Source organism: Trachemys scripta, chromosome 9 (genome assembly GCF_013100865.1).
Source record: "Trachemys scripta elegans isolate TJP31775 chromosome 9, CAS_Tse_1.0, whole genome shotgun sequence".
Taxonomy (NCBI): domain Eukaryota; kingdom Metazoa; phylum Chordata; order Testudines; family Emydidae; genus Trachemys; species Trachemys scripta.
This window is the reverse complement of record NC_048306.1, coordinates 56,700,162-56,723,262: the sequence shown is the minus strand read 5'-3', so window position 1 is coordinate 56,723,262 and position 23,101 is coordinate 56,700,162. Positions and strand designations below refer to the sequence as shown.

The 23,101-nt window shown below is 42.2% G+C and overlaps 1 protein-coding gene across 6 annotated transcripts in view; it reads left to right on the top strand.

Annotated features, from left to right (window-relative positions):
• The window catches only part of WDR33 (WD repeat domain 33), a 100,165-nt gene that overhangs the window by 35,080 nt on the left and 41,984 nt on the right, over positions 1–23,101 (top strand). For all 6 annotated transcript variants that reach the window (XM_034782053.1, XM_034782052.1, XM_034782051.1 and 3 more), the window contains 5 exons: positions 1,019–1,087; positions 1,550–1,654; positions 2,397–2,492; positions 3,000–3,151; positions 4,971–5,068. In XM_034782053.1, coding sequence (XP_034637944.1) covers positions 1,019–1,087; positions 1,550–1,654; positions 2,397–2,492; positions 3,000–3,151; positions 4,971–5,068 — 520 coding nt within the window. The remainder of the gene's footprint in view (positions 1–1,018; positions 1,088–1,549; positions 1,655–2,396; positions 2,493–2,999; positions 3,152–4,970; positions 5,069–23,101) is intronic.

Here is a 23,101-nt window from a genome sequence, read left to right as displayed (position 1 = left end):
AATTTTTTTGTCTTCTGGCCTTTCAAACCCCACCCCACTGTCTGCTCTTGGTACCCTGACCATAAAAATGTCCTTTCTACGCAACTACTACTGGATGGAACTTGCTTTAGTTTAGAGGTCATCAATACAGCTCTTACACCCCTCTACCTAATATAACAGGGTTCAGGACCTGCCCCTCTTCCTGGGGCCCGCTTGCTGCCCCCAGTAAGGCTCAGAGCGGCTTCAGGGTTGTGCAACACCCGTGTCTTTATTTACTTAAAGTTGTCCCACCACCAGTGTCCATCTATATAGAAGCTTTACAGGATTAGTCACCTCCTTTACAGGCAGAGTCAGCCTTCAGCTAGGAGGCCTCCAGTTCCCTCCCTGACTGACTTCTCCCTGGCTGTCCCCTGCCTTCTGGCTCCCTCCCAGCCTTTATAGCCCTTGGCTTGTCAGGCCAGCAGATGTTGCCAATCCTCAGGCTGGCATCAGGCCTTTTCCATCAGCCCCAGTCTGCTTTCCTTGATTGGAGCTGACCTGGCAGGGCTAATTACGTGCTTTTGTACCAGCACCCTGCTACAAGGGGTCACTGAAGAGCCAAAGCTCTTAAAGAGGTTGAGCAGGAGTATACAGTTCTTTCTGGTCTAGAAACCAAGAGGCCAGGCTTATGTGTCTCTTGTAGTAATGCAGAACATTAAACACAGGATCACTGCCTTCCTAGTATTTTTACATAGAACATTTACTTTCAGTGAATAAATACATGGAAATCCCCAATCACACTTTCTGTTATGTTATAAATTAATCATTCTTCTGACTTTACATGTTCCTTATAATCTACCTCTATTCTCCTTCACCTTACGTAATGTAAAATCTTCTAGTTTCCTGAAGCACAAAATTTTGTACTGGATTTGTTCTGAAACTTATGCAGTGCATACTGAAGCTTCCAAATATGCAGTCTGTATAATTCTTCCTACTTTTTTGTTCAATAACACTGGAATACAGCAATAATAATAACCAGGAGCTATTTTTTTCTTTCCAGAATAGAGTATGGCAGAGAGACCAGCGAGACATGCGGGCAATTCAGCCTGATGCAGGATATTATAATGATGTAAGTACAAATCTTTATATATGCTTCTGAAGCTCTTATTGTAGACACTAAAACTCTTCTACCTGAAAAGTAGGACGCTGCCTCTGTATACCAAAGTTCTCTATTTGCCTTGAGAGGTGACTAAGACTTAGAGGGAATCTTCATGCTATGTTCCCTTGCACTAAAGGAACCTTTTTGTCCCAAGGAGAGAGCCTGAATGTTAATGGACTCTTTCAGTCCTGTTCTAGTGAAGTGAAATTGCTAAAGTTCAGGTGTTGAAAGGTTAGTTGCATTTGAGGAGATGAGATGGTGAAAGTACTATCTGCTGATTTCAAACTCTGAACATATTTAATTGATTCATTCCTATAATCAAATGCTTGTTTTTCTAGTAATGAGCCTTCTGGGCCTCTGCTTTTCTAGCTTCTTTCCCAAGATGCAGGTTGAAACATTGTTGCTAAAATTCTTTTCTTTCCTCACTTACAGCTGGTCCCTCCTATAGGAATGCTGAATAACCCTATGAATGCTGTAACAACAAAATTTGTTAGGACATCTACCAATAAAGTAAAATGCCCAGTGTTTGTTGTCAGGGTGAGTATTATGTTGGCCTGGGCTAGAAGATTTGTTCCCAGGCGTGATTAGTTAGCTGTGAAATATTTGTCTGTAATGAAATTAGATTGGCAAGATAATAAAACTAGAAATGTTTCTAAGTAAAACCATCATGCAGGATTCCAGGTCTTGGGCACCCCAAGGCTTTTTCAAAACCTGGACTGACACGCCTCACCTTTTTCACAGAGGATCCTAGGAACCCTGGGACGATTAATCAATTTATTCACTGTTTGGTTTGTATGTATTTCACCTTCAGTCTAATTTTCTCAACACTTTTTTTGTACCAATGTGTCTCAACATTATCTTGAGGGAACCAACTCGAAGGAAGAGGGTAGCTCAGTCACGATGCCTGTTCAATCCTTGCAATCTACTAGCTTGCCTGCAAGTAGTGGCATGTTTGATGAGGACACCTGTTCACTAGAACTGGATTGAAGCCATCAAACTCATTTCACATAGGTGACTTGACGGCCACCTTTTGATAACTCTGGGTCACTAGTGTTTTGGGCTGGATTTGAACTAGTGACCTAGAGATGAAAAGCCCTGTTGTATCCTAGGACAACCATCTGATTTTTTTTTTTTCTTCTTACCTTCCAGTACAGAGTTACTTTCTAAAGCATTTGGATTTATAATCTCATGCAGGCACTTGTATTTCAACAATGCTGAAGGATACAGGAAAGGTGTCTGGGCACTGTCTATACAATCTAATTCAATTTTTCTCTTGCAGTGGACTCCTGAAGGGAGGCGCTTGGTCACTGGGGCTTCTAGTGGAGAGTTCACCTTGTGGAATGGATTGACTTTCAATTTTGAAACAATATTACAGGTAACTGCATCCAGCAAGCTGTCTGCATCTTTCTCTGAGATTGTAAAGAATATTGCAGTCCTGCATCTCCACATACTAATCATGGGCTAGCGGACTAAGTTCAGTCCTGAGAGCTAGGAATACCCGAGTACTTATCCTGCGCAGTCCCTGACCCCTCTTGTGATCTTGGGCAATTTGTTTAATGTTTCGAGCTGCATCTCCCTGTCTGAACTATAGAGATAATATTTCTGACTTGTTTTCAAGGGAATATGGTGAGGATTTATTATGTTTTAAGTATTGGAGACACCGTGCAAGTATTTAGCTCTTCACAAGTAAATTGTGCACTGCACTGTGCAAGATACATAAAATAGTCTCTCCCTGAGGAGCTTGCAGATCTAAATATTCTCCATTTCTTTTATTCCCTTGTCGTAAATGTTAAATGTACCACGTTCTGAATGACTTTTGTGTTCATGTGGGTTAGGTAACATTTGAACGTATTTGTTAGAAGTTTTATTTTTGACTCCTCAGGCTCACGACAGCCCTGTAAGGGCCATGACTTGGTCACACAATGATATGTGGATGTTGACAGCAGACCACGGGGGATATGTGAAATACTGGCAGTCCAACATGAACAACGTCAAGATGTTCCAGGCACATAAGGAGGCGATTAGAGAGGCCAGGTTTATACACAATATACCATTTTCTGTAGTACCTATTTCCATAATTAGACTGTTCTCTAAGTGTATTCTGGGTGCAGAGATGCATGGGTTCTGTCAGATTCTGGGAAACTTCATGCACCAAGTAAACACAATATTTTCTTTTGTTTCCACATTCTCACCGTTTTGCTGGCAACTTTCTGAAATAGTATTGTCCCAGTATCTGCCTCTGCAATATGTTAGAGATGTATTTGTCTGCCGCATTTTGCACTGGTATTCTTTTCATTTATATATGGTGACGATGTGTATCAGTTATTCCTTTTTATACGGACTGTGTAAGACAACGATTTCATTCCAAATAAAGAATTCAGTCTTTAATAATCTAACTGAATAAAATATAAAACCTTCAGAAACAAAACACCTGCATAGTTCTCACAAAATAATAATAATAATAAAAAACTAAATAAAGTGAAGAACTGCTTGGCTTGGTGAGGCCAAGGTTTCCACTAATACTGAAGACCCACACAGATTGCCACATCCAGAAGTCTAATGTTAACATTGAATGGGTTCTTAAGCTTTGAAGCTGTAAGCAGACCATTGAAAAGAAGATTGTAGGACATTTTCCTGATTCAGTGTTGATACCTCAGTTGTGCAAATGTATATTTTATATAAAAATGGAGTTAAGTGATATTTTCAGTAAGATGTATATGAAAGATGTTTCTAAAGTAAATATGGATGAATCTTTTAGTAAGATATGTAAAGAGAAGAAATGTTTTTTAAAGTAAACCTGAAGAGGAGCTGCAGACCCAAAATAAATCTAAAGCAGTGTTTTTTCAGATTGGGGTGCTGCCCCTTGGTGGTAAGAGGTTCACTGCCACAGAAACACTTTCTGTTGAGGTCACCATTTTCCCCTCTGATAAGATTCAGGATTTCTTGACAGTTTGATTTACAAGACATGCGTACATTGGATGCAGTTATTGGTTTAGTGTATCATGTCCATACACTGAATTTCTCCAACAGTAAGCCCCTTCCCGATCATAAAGATCCAGGATTTCAAGGGGATTGCTGTTGAATTAACTGAACAGAGACTCTTCCTTGGTCATTCGCTGCACCAGAATGGAAGTGGCTGCTTGTCAGTTGCTGGAGATGGTCTGACCTTTAATCACGTGGCTAAATAACCTCACACTTTTCCCAGTGGCTTTCATCAAGCAATATTGATAAATTTGGAAGCATCTTCCATGGTTGTAGAATTCTAACTTCATTTCCCAGAGGGGAAAATCTTCCCTCTGTTCCTTTTCATATGTGTGGAACATGTTTTATATAAGAATTTTTCAGCAACCAGTCCAACTGCTAGTAGCAGTAGCCTCTTCCTATTTCCCACCTTCCCTAATTTTTCCTTGTCTTGCTGCAAGGCACCTGTGGCTGAAGAGGAAATTTACTCTCTTAATGCTCTCCCCCATGCTTCTGCACAGTGTCGCTTTACCACTATCAACAGCGTGAAAGTCTAGGGCTGCAGTTGCTATTAAGTCAGTTTCGTGTTGCTGCTGGTCTCGCAGAGAAGGTGCTGCTGTGTACAGTCATAGGTAGGATAGTGCTAAATATAAATTCTGGATTTTCCCACTTGACTGGGGATCAAAATGCAGAAGTAAATCCTAAACTAAATTCAAAGTCTTCTGATGGAAATGTGTCAAATGGCAGACACTATGTTTAATTAGTGGCCCTTATGTTCAAATGCCTCTTTCAATGTATAACACCTTACAATTTAATTTTGCCCTGTCTGCGAAGCATAGATAATCTGTTAAATGCTGACTTCTTTCCCCTGCTGTGTGTCTTCATGTAACAGTTTCTCACCCACGGATAATAAATTTGCTACATGCTCTGACGACGGCACTGTTAGAATCTGGGACTTTCTACGTTGCCATGAGGAGAGAATTCTTCGAGGTATGTGTGCAAATAGTACTGATTGGGATATTTCAAGAGGGGGAAACCTTTTTGTAATTAAGTGTTCACAATACAGAAATATCAGCTCGTCTCCATTTTTCCTATGACATCCCTACCTTAAATCCTCCAGACAGATAATACCACAAGGAAAACGGATACTTCAGTTGGCCACTGTTTCTCATATATCCCAGTGTCCAGGCAGCTTTTCAGATTTACATTACCCATGTTTACCGCCTGTTTAAACTCTTTAGATTTTGGAGTTTGGTATAAAGATGCTTTCCTAATCCTGGTGTTGGCAGAAGCAGCTGTTAGGAAGGCAAATATATTCCTAATCTTTCATCAGTGCTTAGTAACTGTGACAACATTTGCTTCAGAGTACACACATTGTCATGCAGAATGTGCTGTTTTTCAGAGAAGTAACTTTGAAAACACTCATTTGACTCTAATTTATTCTAAGGCAAGTCAGTTACTCCTTATCTGTGTGGAACATAACTAGGTGAACAAAAAACACTAAGTTTTGATCACACCACACTCTGCACGTGTTAAATGTCTTGGCTTCTCAGTTCAGAAGTAGTGTCTGTGAGAGGACACTTATGAATCCTTTCCATTAGATACCGTTCAGGAGCTTTCTACCTCTTTTTCTGCAACCTTATTTAGTAGTAATAGCCTATATAAACTATTCCTTTCTTTCCGAAGATGCCACTTAATTTTCCGAGTTCATCTGCTAATGTTCATATATTGGACCAGTGTGATATAGTAGATGTAACAGGATGAAATATCATTAAGGGCTGTATTAACATAGCTGTCATGTCACGAGATATGAATGGGATGTCGGCATGCAGACCGTCTGCAAGGAAGATGACTTTAACAAAACACTGGAACTCTTGGCCTAGGTGCCTGAACTCATTTGACATTTGCCAATGCAGAGGTTTAAAAAACCTTATATATCACACTTGGACTTGCACCATTTTCCAAAAGAGAATATTCGCTGCTTCTCTTGGACTCTATTCTGATTTTTACTGTTATATTATCCCTTTGAACCCTCACTACTGTTGAAGCCTAGTATTTCAATATAGTCTTGCTTTCATGATTTTTCCATCAGAAACATCACTGCAGGAGTTTCTGTTCCTTTCAGGAGTTGACAAACAGATTTCTAGGGCATATTGTTGGTATTACAGTTCTCTCTAGAGGCACCAATCAGGTTGAGGACCATTGTGCTATCTGCTGTACAAAAGATCAAATTCTGTACTGATGTATATTCCATGCAATCACATTAACTATTCAGTTGTATTGTATAAGGGGGGAGCGATTACATCCGTGCAGAGTTCAGTCCAGTGTGTAGGTCTTGCATTCATTTCACTACTCTTTCCCTATCATCTCTGTTCTTCTGCATAGAGGTCTCTTAGGCCAAGGGAACAAATGACTTAAGAATTTCAGGCCAGTATATAATGATACTTGTACTGTATTTCCTTCTGTTGTTTCATTTACTTAGAGATTGGGATTGTGTGTACATTCTAGATATAGTTTCATTTTTAAATACACTATAAAATTGTCAGAGTGAAACCCATCATATTTATATATAACAAAATAGTTGTATAGAGAGGATAGGGATTGTACCGTCACTGTCCATATAGTGTATGTACAATACACTCCTTTTTTACTGACTTTATGTAAATCAGCAGTATTGCCAGATTTTCACCACCTGACATAATAGAGCACATGGATTCTTGAGAGAACCTTTACTTTTGCTTGCGGAACAAAAAACCTTTCTAAAAGCGGTGGAAAATGCGATCTCTTCATTCAGGAGTGCAAGCTGGATTTTTCTGGTGCCCTGTGCTGTATATCTGATTAAAGGACTATATGAGAGCCTGTTACATGTCCTCAGTAGAGAGAGATGTAATATGGGCGTTCTTGCTCCACACCTTCCTTTCTCTTCTGCCCCATATTGAAGTTTTAAAGTATTATTTAGGATGATTGCCTGAAAAATTTTCAATCAAGTACAGATTTTAGAACATACGCATCCCCCCCTTCTATGATGGTTGTCTTAAAAGATTTGTATTCACTTAAAAGTTTTCAGCAAGTAAAGTTGCAGAGGGCTGTTTGCAAATTAGAATCCTAAAAGGATTTAATTAAGACTAACTGATATCAATACACCTCTCACGCTTTGACCTGTCCGGTTATGTCTGTATATATTGTTTGATCAAGAATGATGGTATACTTCCTGTTCTTACACAAACTGTTCTTCAAGTATTCTGGTTAATACTAATGCCATTGAAGTTCAACACAATTAAGGGGATGCTCTGATGTAGTTTAGGCCCAAAATTTGATTCTTAAAATATTACACTATCCTCCAGCTTATGAATATCTGTTTATAAAAAATAGAAGACTCCCAACACTTCATTATCAGACTGTACATAAAAAATCCATTATCTGAGAGGCCAAATGTCAATAACAAGTTCTTCCTGCTGATTCTGCAGCAGCAAGCTAATCAAACTATTTCAAAACTAGCCTGAGGATCTTGCACAATGCACTACCATGCTGCTGTAGCACATTTCTAGTTTGCTTCTAGATTAGCAGGGCCAGAGAGTACAACAAAGTCAGGCTCATCTCTGGTATAAGATGATGATACTCTATTGACTTAATGCTTTTGCTCACTGGGGAAGTGACCAAGTTTGTTCATCCCCATTAGGGGAGGAAATGCTTGATATTGCTCTTTGGGAACAATTCTAGCCAGGTTGGGAGTGGTGCCGATGGACTGACCTTCAGTTGCGGGAGGGGAGGAGAGAGAGAGAGATGAGAAGACGGGGTTTGAGGAATTCTAGAGAAAGATGTTGTGTCATCACTGAAGGTAGTCAAAGAACCATTATTATTTTGGTTTCATTAGAAACATGGGGGGCAATTAGCAGTTGTCAAATGGAAAAACACAAATGTAGAAGTTAGGGTGACCTCTTTGTGCCTTATTTTGCTTTAAGTTGTAAAAAGGACCGAATTAGAGAGAAAAGCCTGACTCAATCCTTTTAGCCTCAATTGCTCAGCTTTCATTCTTTTGATGTCATTGTCTTGCCATTTCTTCAATTACTGTAGTCTTTCAGGGCTGACAAGACTTAACTTATTTTTTAACATTCGAAACTCGTTTGGTTTCTAAAAAAATAGTTTCAAGCTTATATTCTAATCTACATCATAAAGAAGTAAAAAGGACAAAAGCTTCTTTTTTTGCTTTGTATGTCACTGATAAGAAATTTATCTTGAAGGAGATTTCACGTTGGAAAGAACTTGAAATAAGAACAGTGGTACAAACAACATTTCACCTTAGTAATAGTTGTGATGTTACAAATTTGTCAATATGAAAACATGACCGGATTAAGTAGGAAGTTAAAATAGACTGGATTGGAGTCAAGCCCTTGTTCATACATAAACAGTTTTATACAGTTTTTGATAATTTTTAAGTGAGGAAAGAAAATTGTATGGAAAGTCAATAAATTGTCTTGCATGAGAGCATTTTTTAGGCCTTTCTAAAGGCATTTCTGTTAGGGCAGGTGAAACAAAAATAAGTCTTTGGTCTAAAGGTTTTGTTATATGACTCACAAGTCAAGGATTTGTGCTTCTAACACCTCTTTTCTCTGTGACAGCTTACATGTTCACATTTTTGTAGGAACACTTGTTCCATTTGAAATGAGTGCGCAAAAATTATATGTAATAAACTTCTGGTGGTGTTTTATTTTCTAGGAGACTAAGGTAGCTAGCCATTGACTTTACTGAGAGGGCTTGAATCCCAGGATATTGGGCTCGAGCTAATGGGGCAAGGAAGGTGCTTAAATCCCATTTGTAGTAAACATGCCATTCTAAATTATACACAACAATATGAACAGAAATCATAGGTTAGGATACACCATTTTTCTTAAGTATACTAGTTATATTATAATTGTCTACTTAAAATCGAGAGCCTTCGTATATAACACAATTGATAGTAATATTAAAGTTCATATTGGGCCAAATTTTCTTCCTTTTTCTACCTATTAAAATCAGTGGGATTGTGCTTGTGTACTTGAGAGAGAGATTTGACCCATTGTATCTAGTGGATAAAATACATACTGTTATTAGTTATGTAATATAACAGGAAGAAATTGTAAGTTGCAAGCATTGGAAAGAGCTGAAGTCCAGCTCTGTTACCAAATATATTGGCCAGTTAAATTACTGGTCTTTGATCCAAAGAAGACTCAGAATATTCTGGGTGACTATTGCTTGGCTCTGCACTTACATTGCCAGAACATACCATAGTATTGTAAATAATGAATACAAACAGTAGCTTTGAGTACTTTAATCAATCTCTTATTCTAGTTCTCTTTAAGCAAGATTATACAGTTACAGGGACTTTTGAGAAAGGTTTTATGTCAACTGCATTTTAGGTGTCTATCAGAAATGCCCAAAGACTGCTATCCAGAATTGGATGAATTGTGCACTGGGGGATGCAATCATTTGTTTTGAACCCTAATCTTTTTATCCTTAAAGCCACAAGCAGACAAGAAAAATAACTTTTCCACTGGTCTAAAGCTTTCAGAGCTATAATTCACATCCAGAATGAAATAGGCAATATATTGAGCACTTTTGCCTTTGTACTATATTAAAAATTGAGCCACCTTGCTGTGTTTGATTCTGGGTTGTGTTTTGCTTTTGATGTAAGTGTCCCATAAGTGTTGGCCTGAGAAATGTATATACGCTCTTCATACATACTCTGCAAATGTATTCCAAAGCTTATCTTAGTAACAAGGTTCATCAGAATTCAACATTCAAACAGAACAGCAATTCTCATTTCAAACTTAGTTTTTTTTTAAACTTACTTTTAATCATATTCACTACACTTAACTCCTTTTTCATATTTCACTTTTTGATAGCAGATGCAATGCAGTACTGTAGTATGTAGAAAATAACCAGCTCCTCCTAAAGTTGCAAATCTGTCCAGCACCCTTCCCAGAAGTGGTGAGTCATGAAAAAGCATTGAAATAAGATGCACTTTAACGAAGATCCAAAAGGATTGTGTGTAAATGCAGACTTACTATGTTGTGCTTTCCTAATTTTTTTTTTAAAAAGCTTTCATAGTGTTTTGTTATGCCAGGTCTTGGTGAATCTTGTATTCATACCACCATAAAATTTGCAGTAACAAATTCCTCAAAACCTTGTCTGCTTTCAGAGACTCCTGGCACACCTAATCTTCTGTGTTAATACTGTATAATTGTCTTAGAGCAGGGGTGGCCAACCTGACCCTGAGAAGGAGCCAGAATTTACTAATGTACATTGCCAAAGAGCCAAAGTAATACATCAGCAGCCCCCCATGAGCTCCTCACCCCCGGTTCCCAGAGCCTCCCAGCCACCAGCAGCTCCGCCATTCAGTGCCTCCCCCTCACTCCCCACACCTCCTGATCAGCTGTTTCATGACATGCAGGGGAGTGGGAGGAGCGAGGGCATATCAGGGGATGGGACAGGATAGAGTGGGGACAGGATCTGAGCAATGAGCACCCCCTGGCACATTGGAAAGTTGGCGCCTGTAGCTCCAGCCCCAGAGTTGGTGCCTATATAAGGAGCCGCATATTAACTTTTGAAGCCACAGGTTGGCCCCACCTGTCTCAGAGCAAGAGCTTCTGGATATCATTCTGGGTATATTTAGTCTCCCATTTCCCCCCTGTGTTTATGGATAGCTGTTTGGGAGAGGTGAAGGTTCACATTCCAGGTACCATTGTCGCAGGCTAGTGATGTATTCCAAAGATTTTTGAGGTTGCCTGGTTTAAAATAAGTCCTCTGAAAGCTGGTTTGTGCAGAAGGCCAGTGATGTAGGGATTGATAGGGAAAGTTTAAAAGGGGATGGGTATTCTTGGATTTCTCTCCTGTATCCGTCTATGAAATAGAATGATAAATTCATTTTTTCTCCCTGCCAAGGCAAGATACTGGCCAAAGGCTTTTTCATATAGTAACTTGGGTGATTATAAGCCACCGTAGTTTCTTTTAAACTCTGTTCTAGTATGAATATTCAGAGTTTATAAGTCACTATGGCTTCTTCCAATTTTATAAATTACTATAAGGAAATGCCTTTTGCTCATATCTTTAATGCCTTTGCTTTGACTGGGGGAGAAGTTGAATTTCCCAGTCAGGCATAAGAAAGTAATCTGGGAGCTCCCATTCCACACCAAAAAAAAAGTAGCATGTGTACGTACTGGAACTCAATGCAATAGTGATAAAAAGTTGTAATATTTTCATATGCTCACAAGTTTGGAAACAATAAGAGGCTGGGTCTGCTGCCCTTTTGTTGAGTAATACCTCATTCCATAAGTAGTCCTATTGAAACAACTCTGAAGAACTCAGCTTTTTCCAATCAATATATTCTGCTTCTGGATCTGCTTTAGGTGGTAAAATCTCTTGGAGCTTCATTCTAAGTTTCTGATTCTTTTTACAGTTTAATTTCTGAAAGACTTCGTTTCATTTATGTGATTGGTTTTATTTCCCCGACAGGGCAGCAGCATTCCTTATTGGCTTTTGGAGGAAATGCAGTCTAGTAATTGAGAGGCAGTTGGGAACAATTATTCTTGAGTTTTGTTCCCAGTTCTGCACTGACTTGCTATGTAGCTTTGGACAAACCTCCTAATATCTGTGTGCTTCAGTTTACTCCTCTGTGATTCTGCTACATAATAAAAGTACTTGCCTATCTTATGAGTGTTGGAAAATCCACAGCCCAGAGTGACCTAGTTATATCAACCTAACCCCCAGTATAGACAGTGCTGTGTCGATGGGCAGGCTTCTCCCATCAACATAGCTAATGCCTCTTGGGGAGGAGGAATATCTACGCTGTTGGAAACTCCTGTTGGCATAGGTAGTGTCGTCACTAAGTGCTGCAAGCTGCACCGCTGTAAGTGTAGATAAGCCCTCAGTATGCCCTTTGACCAAATTCCAAAAGACTTAATTGGTGGTTCAATTCCTACAGTTAAATGGAAATTTTGAACAACTGGGAAGCGGAACCGCGGCTCTGGGAGGGGGGACATGGACAGGATTAAGGGAGCCGAGACTGGGGCCGTAGCTGGAGGCCAGGCGCTGGGGCAGCAGCCAGGGCTCCAGGCACGGGCCAGCAGCTGGGGCCAGGAGCAGTGCAGAGTGGCGCTCCATCTCCAATGGGGGATGGCTCAGGCCCCAGCTGTGCCCTCCTGGAATGTTCTTCCGTGCCCCCCTAGTGAAGTGCACCCCACAGTTTGAGGACCTCTGCACTAGAATGCAGATGTTTATTTACAGCCTCAGCCGATTGTGGTACTGAGATAGGATCTTGACGTTCTAGTGGCTTTTCTGGCTTGTTTCTATAAAAGTATATTTCCACTGTTCTTGTGACCCATCTTTGTAGCATTTTGTTTCAGAAGGTAAGCCAGAGAACACTCCTGTAGTTTTAATAAAATAATCAGTCCAGCCCCGTTGAATTGCTGGCCAATACAGATATTCTGCTAATTATCACAAAAATAAGGATCAACTTAGAATCCTAGAACTATAGGGTTAGAAGAGGACTGCAAGGATTATATAGACTACCCCTCTGCCAAGATGCAGGATTTGTTGTGTCTAAACCATCCAAGATGGATGTCTAGCTGGCCTCTTTTTGAAAACCTCCAGTGAAGGAGCTTCTAAACTTAAATTATATTTTAGGGAGACTGATTTGCTTTTAAAATGATACATTCCGACTCTTGCTCACAGTGTCTCCTCTCAACACCCGATTCACCTACCTATACGGAACAAGATTCTCTTAGTTCTTAAGTGGTTTTGTTTTTATTTTTTTAATTGCTCATTTTTGTAGTAACTACTGTGTAAGCTACCTTAAAGTCTTATGTTTTCTTTCAAATAAAAATATTTTTGAAAGGAAACAGTCCTTTTAATCCCCTTTCAGCAACACACAAAAGGGAAACCCAGTTAGGGGACTGGAATGTATGTTACCCTATATCCTGTATGTAAATTCTGCTCCCAAATACCGATAGCTGTTGTGATTATTCCAGCTGAAGATCAAATTCAGCATTCCAAAAGATTTTTCAGGAATGAGTTTGTTTTAAATCTTACACCTTTTGGAAACTTTCTATATAATTCCATTTTAAAATGTCTGGAATTTCTTCGGAGGATTGATCTAGTTCAGGGGGAGTCTTCTCTGGAAACATTCTATAAACATTTTTCTCTAGAATTGCTCTGTTTCAATTGACACTGTTTAGATGGCTGCTATATAGATTTTCACAGGCTCCAGGATTGACAATGGTAGATTATGTAGTAAAGGAATTGAATAGCTGAAAAGCCTTCAATTCTGTCATTCCATGTATCCTAGTTATGCTGCACTATGTAAAATTTACATAGTATCTACTTAAGTTTGTTAATACTTTTATGTATTTTTTGTTTGTTTTTAAACTAAAAGTATTATCCAGTTGTCATTTAAGCTATATAATGATGGGCCTGTCCAGTGTTCCAGCAGATGTTTAATGCACAACACATTGGATCTAGGATTGCCAATTTTGGTTGGACGTATTCCTGGAGGTTTCATCACATGACATAATCTTTAATTCCTGGGGAGTTGGCAACCCTAATTGGATCTGTGTACAAAAAGGTTATTACACATGCCACTTAAGTCTTATGATTGACCCTGTTTGGAAGACATGGCTATCCTTTAATAAATGTTTTGTTTTAATTATTCAGCATTAGTTTGGTAATTCATAGGAGGGAAAGTACTTTTGTTTTTAAAATTTAAGTACTAAAAGACCCACAGTCTTTCAGTATGAAAACTATATGCTGTAATTGTTCTTGTATTTATAATATATATTCACTTTTGGATCTTTAGCTCCTATGTGATAGGTCCAGGCTGTTTTGTAGCATAAAAACAGTTTGTTCTTTTTGAGAAGTACAAGAAAACTCCAGGACACCCCTCTTTCGCCCCCCCCCCCCCCCCCCCCCAATAGTATAAAGATATAAAACTTGGTTGAGGACATGATCCCCAATCCTATTGGGAAAAGTAGGTGAATCAATACACAATACATCTATACTTTTGGTATAAATTAACTATAAAAATCACATGAAGGTTATATATATTAAAAGGGTTAGAAATGGAAAGTTAAGATTCTTATGGTAACATTTAAAATTTACCCACACAGTATTCTTCAGAGGTATTTAAATAATATTTTTATATTTTTCTTCAAAAATGCCAACTTTACAGGAATCATACTTTTGGCTCTTGATTCTCCAGAATGAGACAGGCTGGGAATTCGAGCTCTATGATTTTTATCCTTCTGAGTCACTGATAACTGAGCAAATATCCATTCTCACCCTCACCCTCTAACTTGCTGATGAATTGGGATTGACTCAGGTCCTTCTAAAACTTTCTTTATAAGATTTTTCTTGACCTCGGTCAGCTAAAGACCTCTTTGTTGGAGCTATGCATCAGATTACCATTCATGCTCCATCTCTGCTGATTGTGCTTGGTTTGAACAGAAGTGTACCCTCAGTCCCAATAAAATTTAATATTTTTAAAAAACTGTGGTGTTTGGTTTAGTTGGCCCTGACACACTGGGACCATGGTATTTTTTTCTGCTTTTGTTTGGACTATCAATTTGGTATTCATATGCTTCTGTGCTCAGTTGAGCCAGTTTTTGATGGGCCTAGGCACAGTGTTGGTTTTGATTTACATACATTTGATGCTTCATTTTAGCTTTGCAGGACATTCCTCTTTGAGGTTTACGCTAAGCTTCTCTGAGATGCTTTGAATGCCTTTAGCAGTTGGAACCGTAGGAGTCTTGCTTTTCAAATTTTAGCATTCAATATTTCATTATGTGACATATCATGAATTACTTCATTGACTACTTGTGTCAAAGCTTTTTTCATTGCTGCAGCATTTTATTTTTTTTACTTTTATAGCTCTTTCTCTTTCAAGTTTGTTATTGTCGTTGTCTCAATAGGAAGGAAGGAAGCTCAGCAAATTCAAGAAATGCACATGTAGCATAAAGTGTCACTCATGGACAGGCATAAGTGCTGCATTGTATTCTTAGAAGAGCATCATTTTCTGAGTGAGACGCTTGTATGGGCACATCACCTAAGGCTGTTTGTTAGACAATGGCAGAAACACCTAAAGTGTCTCCTGTAAGTGTCCACTAGAGCAGTCCTTGAAGATGGCCCAGAGTGCTTAGGATATGTCCTCAAAGTGAAAGTCTAAGGTGAGAGAAAAATGGTACTTAGTGTTGGCCTCAACCATCTACGTAGACCCAGCGACTCTTCGGATCCATCAGCCCCACTAACCTGGCTGCCATGAAGTGGTCTGTGATGTTCAACAGCTTGCACTTGCCTCATTGTGTCAAGGTTTCAACGTGTTAAGTCATGTTCCTGGTTTCCAACTTCTTGCTGCCAGAGTGCCATGTGCAGGAGGTGATGAGTTAAAAACAGCAGTCTTTTGATGCACTACTTCACTTCAGACAGCTTTCCATCAAAGCTTGCACACAGTCCACTCATGCTCAGTAACAGAAAGTGATCTGGATGACCCTAGATGGCAACAGTGTGTATTTGCATCTGTGCTTGAATCATTTCAAGTTCAACTGTCTTTGCTCAAAGATACTGGTACCATCTTTGTCACTTAGGTCAGAGCTTTTGGTGCTGATGGAAGAACCTCAGTGTCCCAATCTATTTCATACTTGGTGCCAATGTTGGCATTGAACCTATCCATGCTTGTGGTCTCAGTGTAGACTGTGACAGCATTAACTTCTGAATCTCCCCCACCAGTGCACCTCTCAAAGCTTGTATGGGATCCAGGGGGTTGACATTTTGGTGTGCATTAGTTTCCACATATGAGTCTGGAAACTCATTAGACCAAGTGTATTTCTGCAGGAGATAAGTGACCCTGCCTTAGAGATTCTAGCCTTTTGTTCCGGTTTCTCCAAGGTTTGGCTAACACCACTGATTTTGATTTTGTCCATGTTCATGTATCTTCAAGAGACAAAGTTGACAAGTACCTGGATCATTCATTCTCTATGAATAGAGGTGCTTTGTGCTTGAACCCTTTTCTGAATGGGCTGATATAGAAGATGGGGAAGATGCCTAACAACTCTGCTCTTTCTTGAGCAAAAAAAAAGATTGCACTTTGCTCAAGGACATAGGTAATTACATCTTCCACTGCCCAGTAAGAGCTTCTTGATTTAGGTGGCTGAGGCCAGAGGAAAGATGAGTTCTGAGCTACTGTATTAATGTTCATTTGGACAGAATTTATGCAAACGGTATTCTATGTTGTGAATAGAGTTGGTTAGAGGACGACAATTCTGTTTTGTGACCGCTTTCAAAGTTCTGATTTTTTTCTTTCCAGTGTGAAATGAAACCAAACCTTTCAAATGTTTTTTCAAAATGGTTTGGATTGAAAAGATCATGCTTTCAATTTAGGTCTCTAAATGACTGGAGAGCCCACCCTGGATTCCGGAAATCTTCCTGTTGGAAAACGTTGAAATCTCCCTGAAATGTATGTATGTTTGAAACAGCATATTCGTCTTAGAGTGCTTGCACATGTCTATTCCAACTTAGGTGTGCAAGTGCTCTGAGCACAGCCATCTGAGACTTTTCCCCTAGTGGTATCAGTTGGCTCTGGCATCCCCTGGTGTCGCACGCTCATAGCGCTGGTATAAAGGGCCCCCGCCGAGCCTCTGCTCCTCATTTCCTTCTTACAACCTGTGGCAGCTGTTGGAGCTTCCCCCCCTTTGCCTTGGCAAAGTGTGTTTGTGGTTTCCTAATTGAGAATTCTGTAAGTAGTTTTATTAGTTCACATAGTGTGTTAAGTGTAGATAGTTTAGAGTAGTAACTAGGATTTCTCTCTGTCGGGAAAGGTGGTCCATCTCTCCTCTATCCTGGGGCATGCCTCGGTCGCCAGGGTTTAAACAGTGATCTTCCTGTGCAAAGCCTGTGCCAACCAGAGACCTGCACTTAAGACAACTTACGTGTTTGGGTGAGGGGCACAGGAAAGATTGCTGCCAGATCTGCTGCAATTTCAAGCCGTAGTCACAAAAGGACCAAGCAGCAAGATTAAAAGTCCTCCTCATGCAGGCAGCACTGAGGCCCGCCTTGGAGCCGAGGTCTGACTTGGCAGCGAGTACATCTGCATCCGTACAGAGCGTACCGCCCGCCCCTAAGAGCTCGCGGCACCACTTTTCCTCGCCTGTGCCTAGGAAGAGGCACAGAAGACATTGGAAGAAGACTAGTTTCCCAGCACCGAGGACGGACAAGCAGGCAGATAGGAATAGTGCGAGATCCATACAGGGCCGCTCTCCCTCACTGGCGCTGCAGCAGCCTCCAGTGTTACCACTGGCACCGCAAACACCCAGGGGTGAGGCATTACTCCCCTGCCTGGTACCGAATGTAAGACTGCGGTACCATCAACCCCAGAGGCATATGCTGCCGCTAAAGACTTGATGACTCTGCTGGTACTGAGTCCCCCTAAGGCACCCGTAGCGGCACTGCCTGTGCTACCTAGCAGCTCCTAACACACCACTTTCAGGCCAATCTCAAGATCTGCTTCTAGGGGAAAGCCTCCGTTTACTACCTCACTGGAGATGTCCCCGCGGCACTGGTTCCCAGCACTGGGAGGATTGGCAAGGCCGTGGTGACTTCAGTCATCTGGTTCTTCCTCGTCTTTGGGTTCAGATTCAGGGTCTGACATCTCAAGGCACCGGCACCATGATTGCTCCCTGCACCCATCTCTGACATCAGGGGGACCAGCATCATTACAATGGTCCTTTTGGAACCTGGGGGGGTTTCCCCCGGGCCATGGTACCAGCTCGAGGCGCTCCTATTCGGCGATGTCGGAGACAAGGGACACACCAAGACATTCCTGAGCTGAACCCTGCCGTTGACGCTGGACCCAGTACTGAATCCGCAACACATCACAGTACCAAAGTGGGTACCAATACCTGTCAGCAGTTGCAAGCTGGCCAGGAGGAGATTCCCCTGGACTCTGGGACAGCAGCTCATGCCGCCTTCTTGTCCTCACCAGAGGACAAGTTAATGCTTACAGGATCTTCTCCTCCCCAGGATGACCTGAGAGCCCATCAGGACTTACTTAAGCAGGTGGCATTTAACTTGGGTCTCCAGGCAGAGGTCGTTAGGGAACCATCTGATGGCTTTCTGGGCATTCTGACAATCACAGCCCCAGCAAGGGTAGCCCTCTCCTCGCAGAGCTCCATTTTGGGCCCAATAAAGATCCTCTGACAAAACCCAGCATCCATCCCTCCCACGGCTAAGAGAACCGAGATAAAGTACTTTGTGCCGGCCAAGGGATGAGAGTTTTTATTTTTCCATACCCTGCCTGGGTCTGTCGTCGTAGCGACTGCTAACGAGGAGGACTGTCAAGGCAACACGGGGTCAACTCCAAAGACAAAGGAGCCAAAAAATATGGACCTTATGGGAAGGAAAGCCTATGCTACAGGAGGACTCCAACTGCGCATAGCGAACCAGCAGGCATTGTTGGGTCACTATGACCATAAAGTGGGAAGAGATGACTAAATTTAAGGATAGGCTTCCCCAGGAAAACTAGCAGGAGTTCTCAGGCCTGGTGGAGGAGGGCAAGACAATTACCAGAGCTTCCTTACAGGCAGCCCTTGATGCTGTGGACTGAGCAGCCAGATCTGTGGCCACAGCAGTCACTATGCATAGGAGCTTGTGGTTGCAAGAGTCAGGGTTCCCGCAAGAAGTCCAGCAAGTGGTGCAAGACCTACCGTTTGAAGGGCCCTTTTTTTTTTGGGACAAACCGACACTAGGCTCCTCGGTTTTAAGGACACCAAAGCAACTCTGAAATCCCTGGTTTGCAGTCTCAGCCCAGGAGACCATATAGGCCTCAGCAGTTTGGCGGTTTCTATTCTCACCAGAGATGCAACCAGAGGAGACAAAGGAATAGAGGCTCTGGGTGCCGGCCACATCCACCTTCCTCCTCGGCGGGGCTCTCTCAGCTGGCCCCTCGCCTTTCAGGTGCCTCAAAGCATTCGTTCTGGTGGGTTTGTTGAGGACAGTATACCAGTTCCACTCTCATGTGATCCAGTTACCCCTATTTTTTCCAATTCTCTGTCCCACTTCCTTGAGGCCTGGAAACAGGTCACTTCTGACCGCTGGGTCTTAAACACAGTGGAGGTCAGATACACCCTCCAGCTTCAGCAGATCCTTCTGCACTCACCACAAGTGATCCCTGCATCTGGATGTCACAATGAGCATCGTCCGCAGATGGGGCTTTCCCCCACCTAGATCTCTTTGCCACATGTTCCAACAGAAAGAGCCAGCAGTTCTGCTCTCTAAGGGGCCAGAGGTCAGGCTCAATGACAGATGCGCTTCTGCTGAGCTGTTGCGTCGCCTGTTCTACACCTTTCCACCCATTCCGCTGATGCACAAGGTGTTGACAAAGATCAAGCAGGACTGAGCTCGAGTCATCCTGATAGCACCAGCATAGCCCAGGCAACATTGGTACACCTCACTCGTTCACCCCTCTTGCGAGACCCCGATAGAGCTTCTGCTGTACCCAGACCTAATCTTGCAGGACCACGGTTGGTTGCTCCACCCGAACCTGAGCTCTTTCCATCTGATGGCATGGTATTTTCGTGGCTGAATCCCGATGAGCAGGCTTGTTCAAAGCAGGTCTGGAAAATTCTCCTGTGCGGCAGGAAGGTTTCCATGAGGTCAACTTACAATGCAAAGTGGAAACATTTTTCCTTCTAGTCATCTGGTCATGGGGTTCCACCGATGCAACCTTCGATTCAACTCATCTTGGACTACTGCCTATCTTTGAAAGAACAGGGCCTAGCCATTTCAACCATCTAGGACCACCTGACGGACCACCCTAAGGTCGATAATAGGTCCGTGTTCTCACATGAAATGGTAGTTCGTTTCCTCAAAGGTCTGGAGAAGGCATTCCCTCAAATGAGGGAACTGCTTCCCCCATGGGATTTGAACCTCGTCCTCTCAAAACTGATAGGACCACAGTTTGAACCAATGGCAACGTGATCATTCCTGCATCTTTCATGGAAAACAGCCTTTCTGATGGCGATTACTTTGGCCAGAAGGGTTTTTAAACTCTGAGTCCTTATGGCAGAGCCACCCTATACAGTTTTCTTTAAGGACAAGGTACAGCTTCGGCCGCACCCTAAATTCCTTCCAAAGGTTGTATTCCACTGAAACCAACCAATCTTTCGGCCAGTCTTTTACCCTAAACCTCATGAAACTGGGGAAGAGCAGCACCTACATTCCTTGGACGTCAGATGGACTCTGGCCTTTTATATTGAAAGGACCAGACCATTCCATAAATCACCACAGCTCTTCATAGCAATAGCAGACAGAATGAAAGGGCTTCCCATCTCTTCCCAGAGGATTTCGTCCTGGATCACTTCTTGCATATGAGCATGCTATGACTGCGCAGCCGTTCCCCCTCTGCCAGAACTTACTGCCCACTCTACAAGGTCCTAAGCCTCTTCAGTGGCCTTCGTAGCTCAAGTTCCAGTGCAGGACATGTGTGGAGCAGCAACCTGGTCATCAGTGCACATGTTCTTCACGCGCAGAGATAACTCCCGCTTTGGCCGAGCAGTTCTACAGGCAGCTTGTCCTTAAACTTCGAGCCCACCTCTGTTATTACTGCGTGCAAGACACCTAAGTTGGAATGGACACGTGCAAGCACTCAACGAAGAAAAAACAGTTACCTACCTCTCGTAACTGTTCTCTGAGATATATTGCGCATGTCCATTCCAAAACCCACCCACTGGCCTCACTCTTGGAGTGGTCGGTAAGGAGACACTGAGGAGTAGAGGCTTGACAGGGCCCCTTATACCGGCTTTATGAGTGTGTGACACCAGAGGGCGCCAGAGCTGAGCCGACGGATACCCATAGGGGAATAGTCTCCCATGGCTGAGCTCGGGGCGCTCACACACCTAAGTTGGAATGGACATGTGCAACACATCTTGAAGAACAAGAGTTACGAGAGGTAGGTAACTGTTTCTTAATAGAAAAAAGCATTTTAATCAAAAACCCTCCAAACAGCTCTAGTTGTGAACTTCCAGGCTTCCATGAGCAAAGGTGGGGTAGAGTTGTGGAGAAAAGGAACACCATGGAAGACTCTTCTTCAGAAAATGCCAGGGGAGCAGGATTTTTAAATTAGTCTTCCCATGCCACAAACAACATGAGTGCCCCAGCCAAAAGCCATTGCTCTCCAGCTGCCCAGCTCTGAAGGCAGCGTAGAAGTAAGGATGGCACAGTATGGTATTGCCACCCTTTCTTCTGTGGCGCTGCTGACAGCGGCACTGCCTTCAGAGCTGGGCATCTGGAGAGTTTAAGTGAGGTGAAACTTGGTATGCAAGGCAAATTGGACTCCTGAAAGGGGTACATTAGTCTGGAAAGGTTGAAAGACGCTGCTTTAGAAGACTGGAGTGGGATGGTGACATCCAAACAGGCTATAACTTAAGATGCAGCTTTTCCAAAGCTCAACTGAGAGGTGAGGAAAGAGCTGAGAAAAATGCACTGAGGGTTCAGTGTTTTTGCTGTCACCTGTTCAACCCACCAAAAGGTACTGTAAATATTAAGTCTTGAGCTTCCTGATTTTTGCTAAAGTGAAAAATTCTTTAAAAGTTTAAAGCTGTCTTTATACGTTGTAAGGAACAGTAGAAGGCTCACAGATTTGTTAAAAATGTTGCACAGTTAAGACCGTGGCTTTCAAACATTTTCATACCAAGACCTCTACTGCTGAGGTAACAGAACCTCCCATTTAAGAGTATGGAAAGGACCAGGGCCGGCTCTAGGCACCAGCAAAACAAGCTGGTGCTTGGGGTGGCACATTTTTAGGGGCGGCATGGCCAGCGCCAGAATGCCGCCCCTAAAAATGTCCCCCGGCCGCTCTAGCTCACCTCCGCTGCTGCTGCCACGGCGCGCGAAACAGCTGATTCGCGCGCTGCTACTCGCCCTCCCTCCCAGGCTCTCAAACCTGGGAGGGAGGGGGAGACTCCAAGTGGCCGCGGCGCGGCGGCGCTTTTCTCCCTCCCAGGCTTGAGAGCCTGGGGGGAGGAGGCAGGGCTGGGGATTTGGGGAAGGGGCGGAGTTGAGGCGGGCCGGGGGTGGGGGGGCTGGTGGCTGAAATTGTTTTTGCTTTGGGCGGCAAAAATCCTAGAGCCGGCCCTGGAAAGGACATAGGTCACAAATAAGTGTTAGGGGGCTTTCTGTTGAGAACACATGTACTAAGACATTCACAGTCTTTGTCCTTCATGTCTGTCTGGGATACCACATCATGATGATATAAAGGGGACAACAATCTGCTAAAATCTTAGCACACTCATAAATTTTTTCAATTCCCTGTAGCGTTTTTGTTTTTGTTTTTAAACCCCGTAAGGATTGTCTTTATGCCAAGTTTAGAAGGCTTTTCTAGCTCTTTGAATTATTGGTGTACAAAAAAAAAAGCTCAACATTCTGGATGTTTTTTTCACTCCAGAAAACAGCTGAAGGGATTTTCCTCAAACTTTCCATAGGGGAAAAATTTGTCTTTGGGATGAGGCCAAACAAAGGAATTTCAGTCCATGGGTGAATTTCTTAGGGAATTTGTAAGCATCTGAAAATAGGAGTTTATAGTTAAAGTCCTGATCTATACTTAGCTATACTTTTTTTCATAGTATAAGCTGTTTTTCTTTCCATAAATGACAAAGTAAGTCTTTATAGGAGATCTTCACAATTGGAGAGTAAAAGGTTCCCAGGTATGTTCTTCACTTATGAAGACATATATTAACATGTAGTAATGAGTCCTGATAAACAGAGAGCAAGTCTTCTCCTCAGAACTAGTGAAAACAGAAGTTTTCTAAGTCATTAGTTACCTCCAAAACTACATGCATACTGGGGAACTAAAAAAAGCCCGTAAAGAGTTGTCATTCTTGCTTCCCCTCATGCATTATCCCATGGATACACTAGAATGTGTAGAAGCCCTTGCCAAATTTTAAATTGTCTATTTCCAAAAGTTGATACTACTGTGAGAACCTTAACGTTTGAATTTTCTGACCT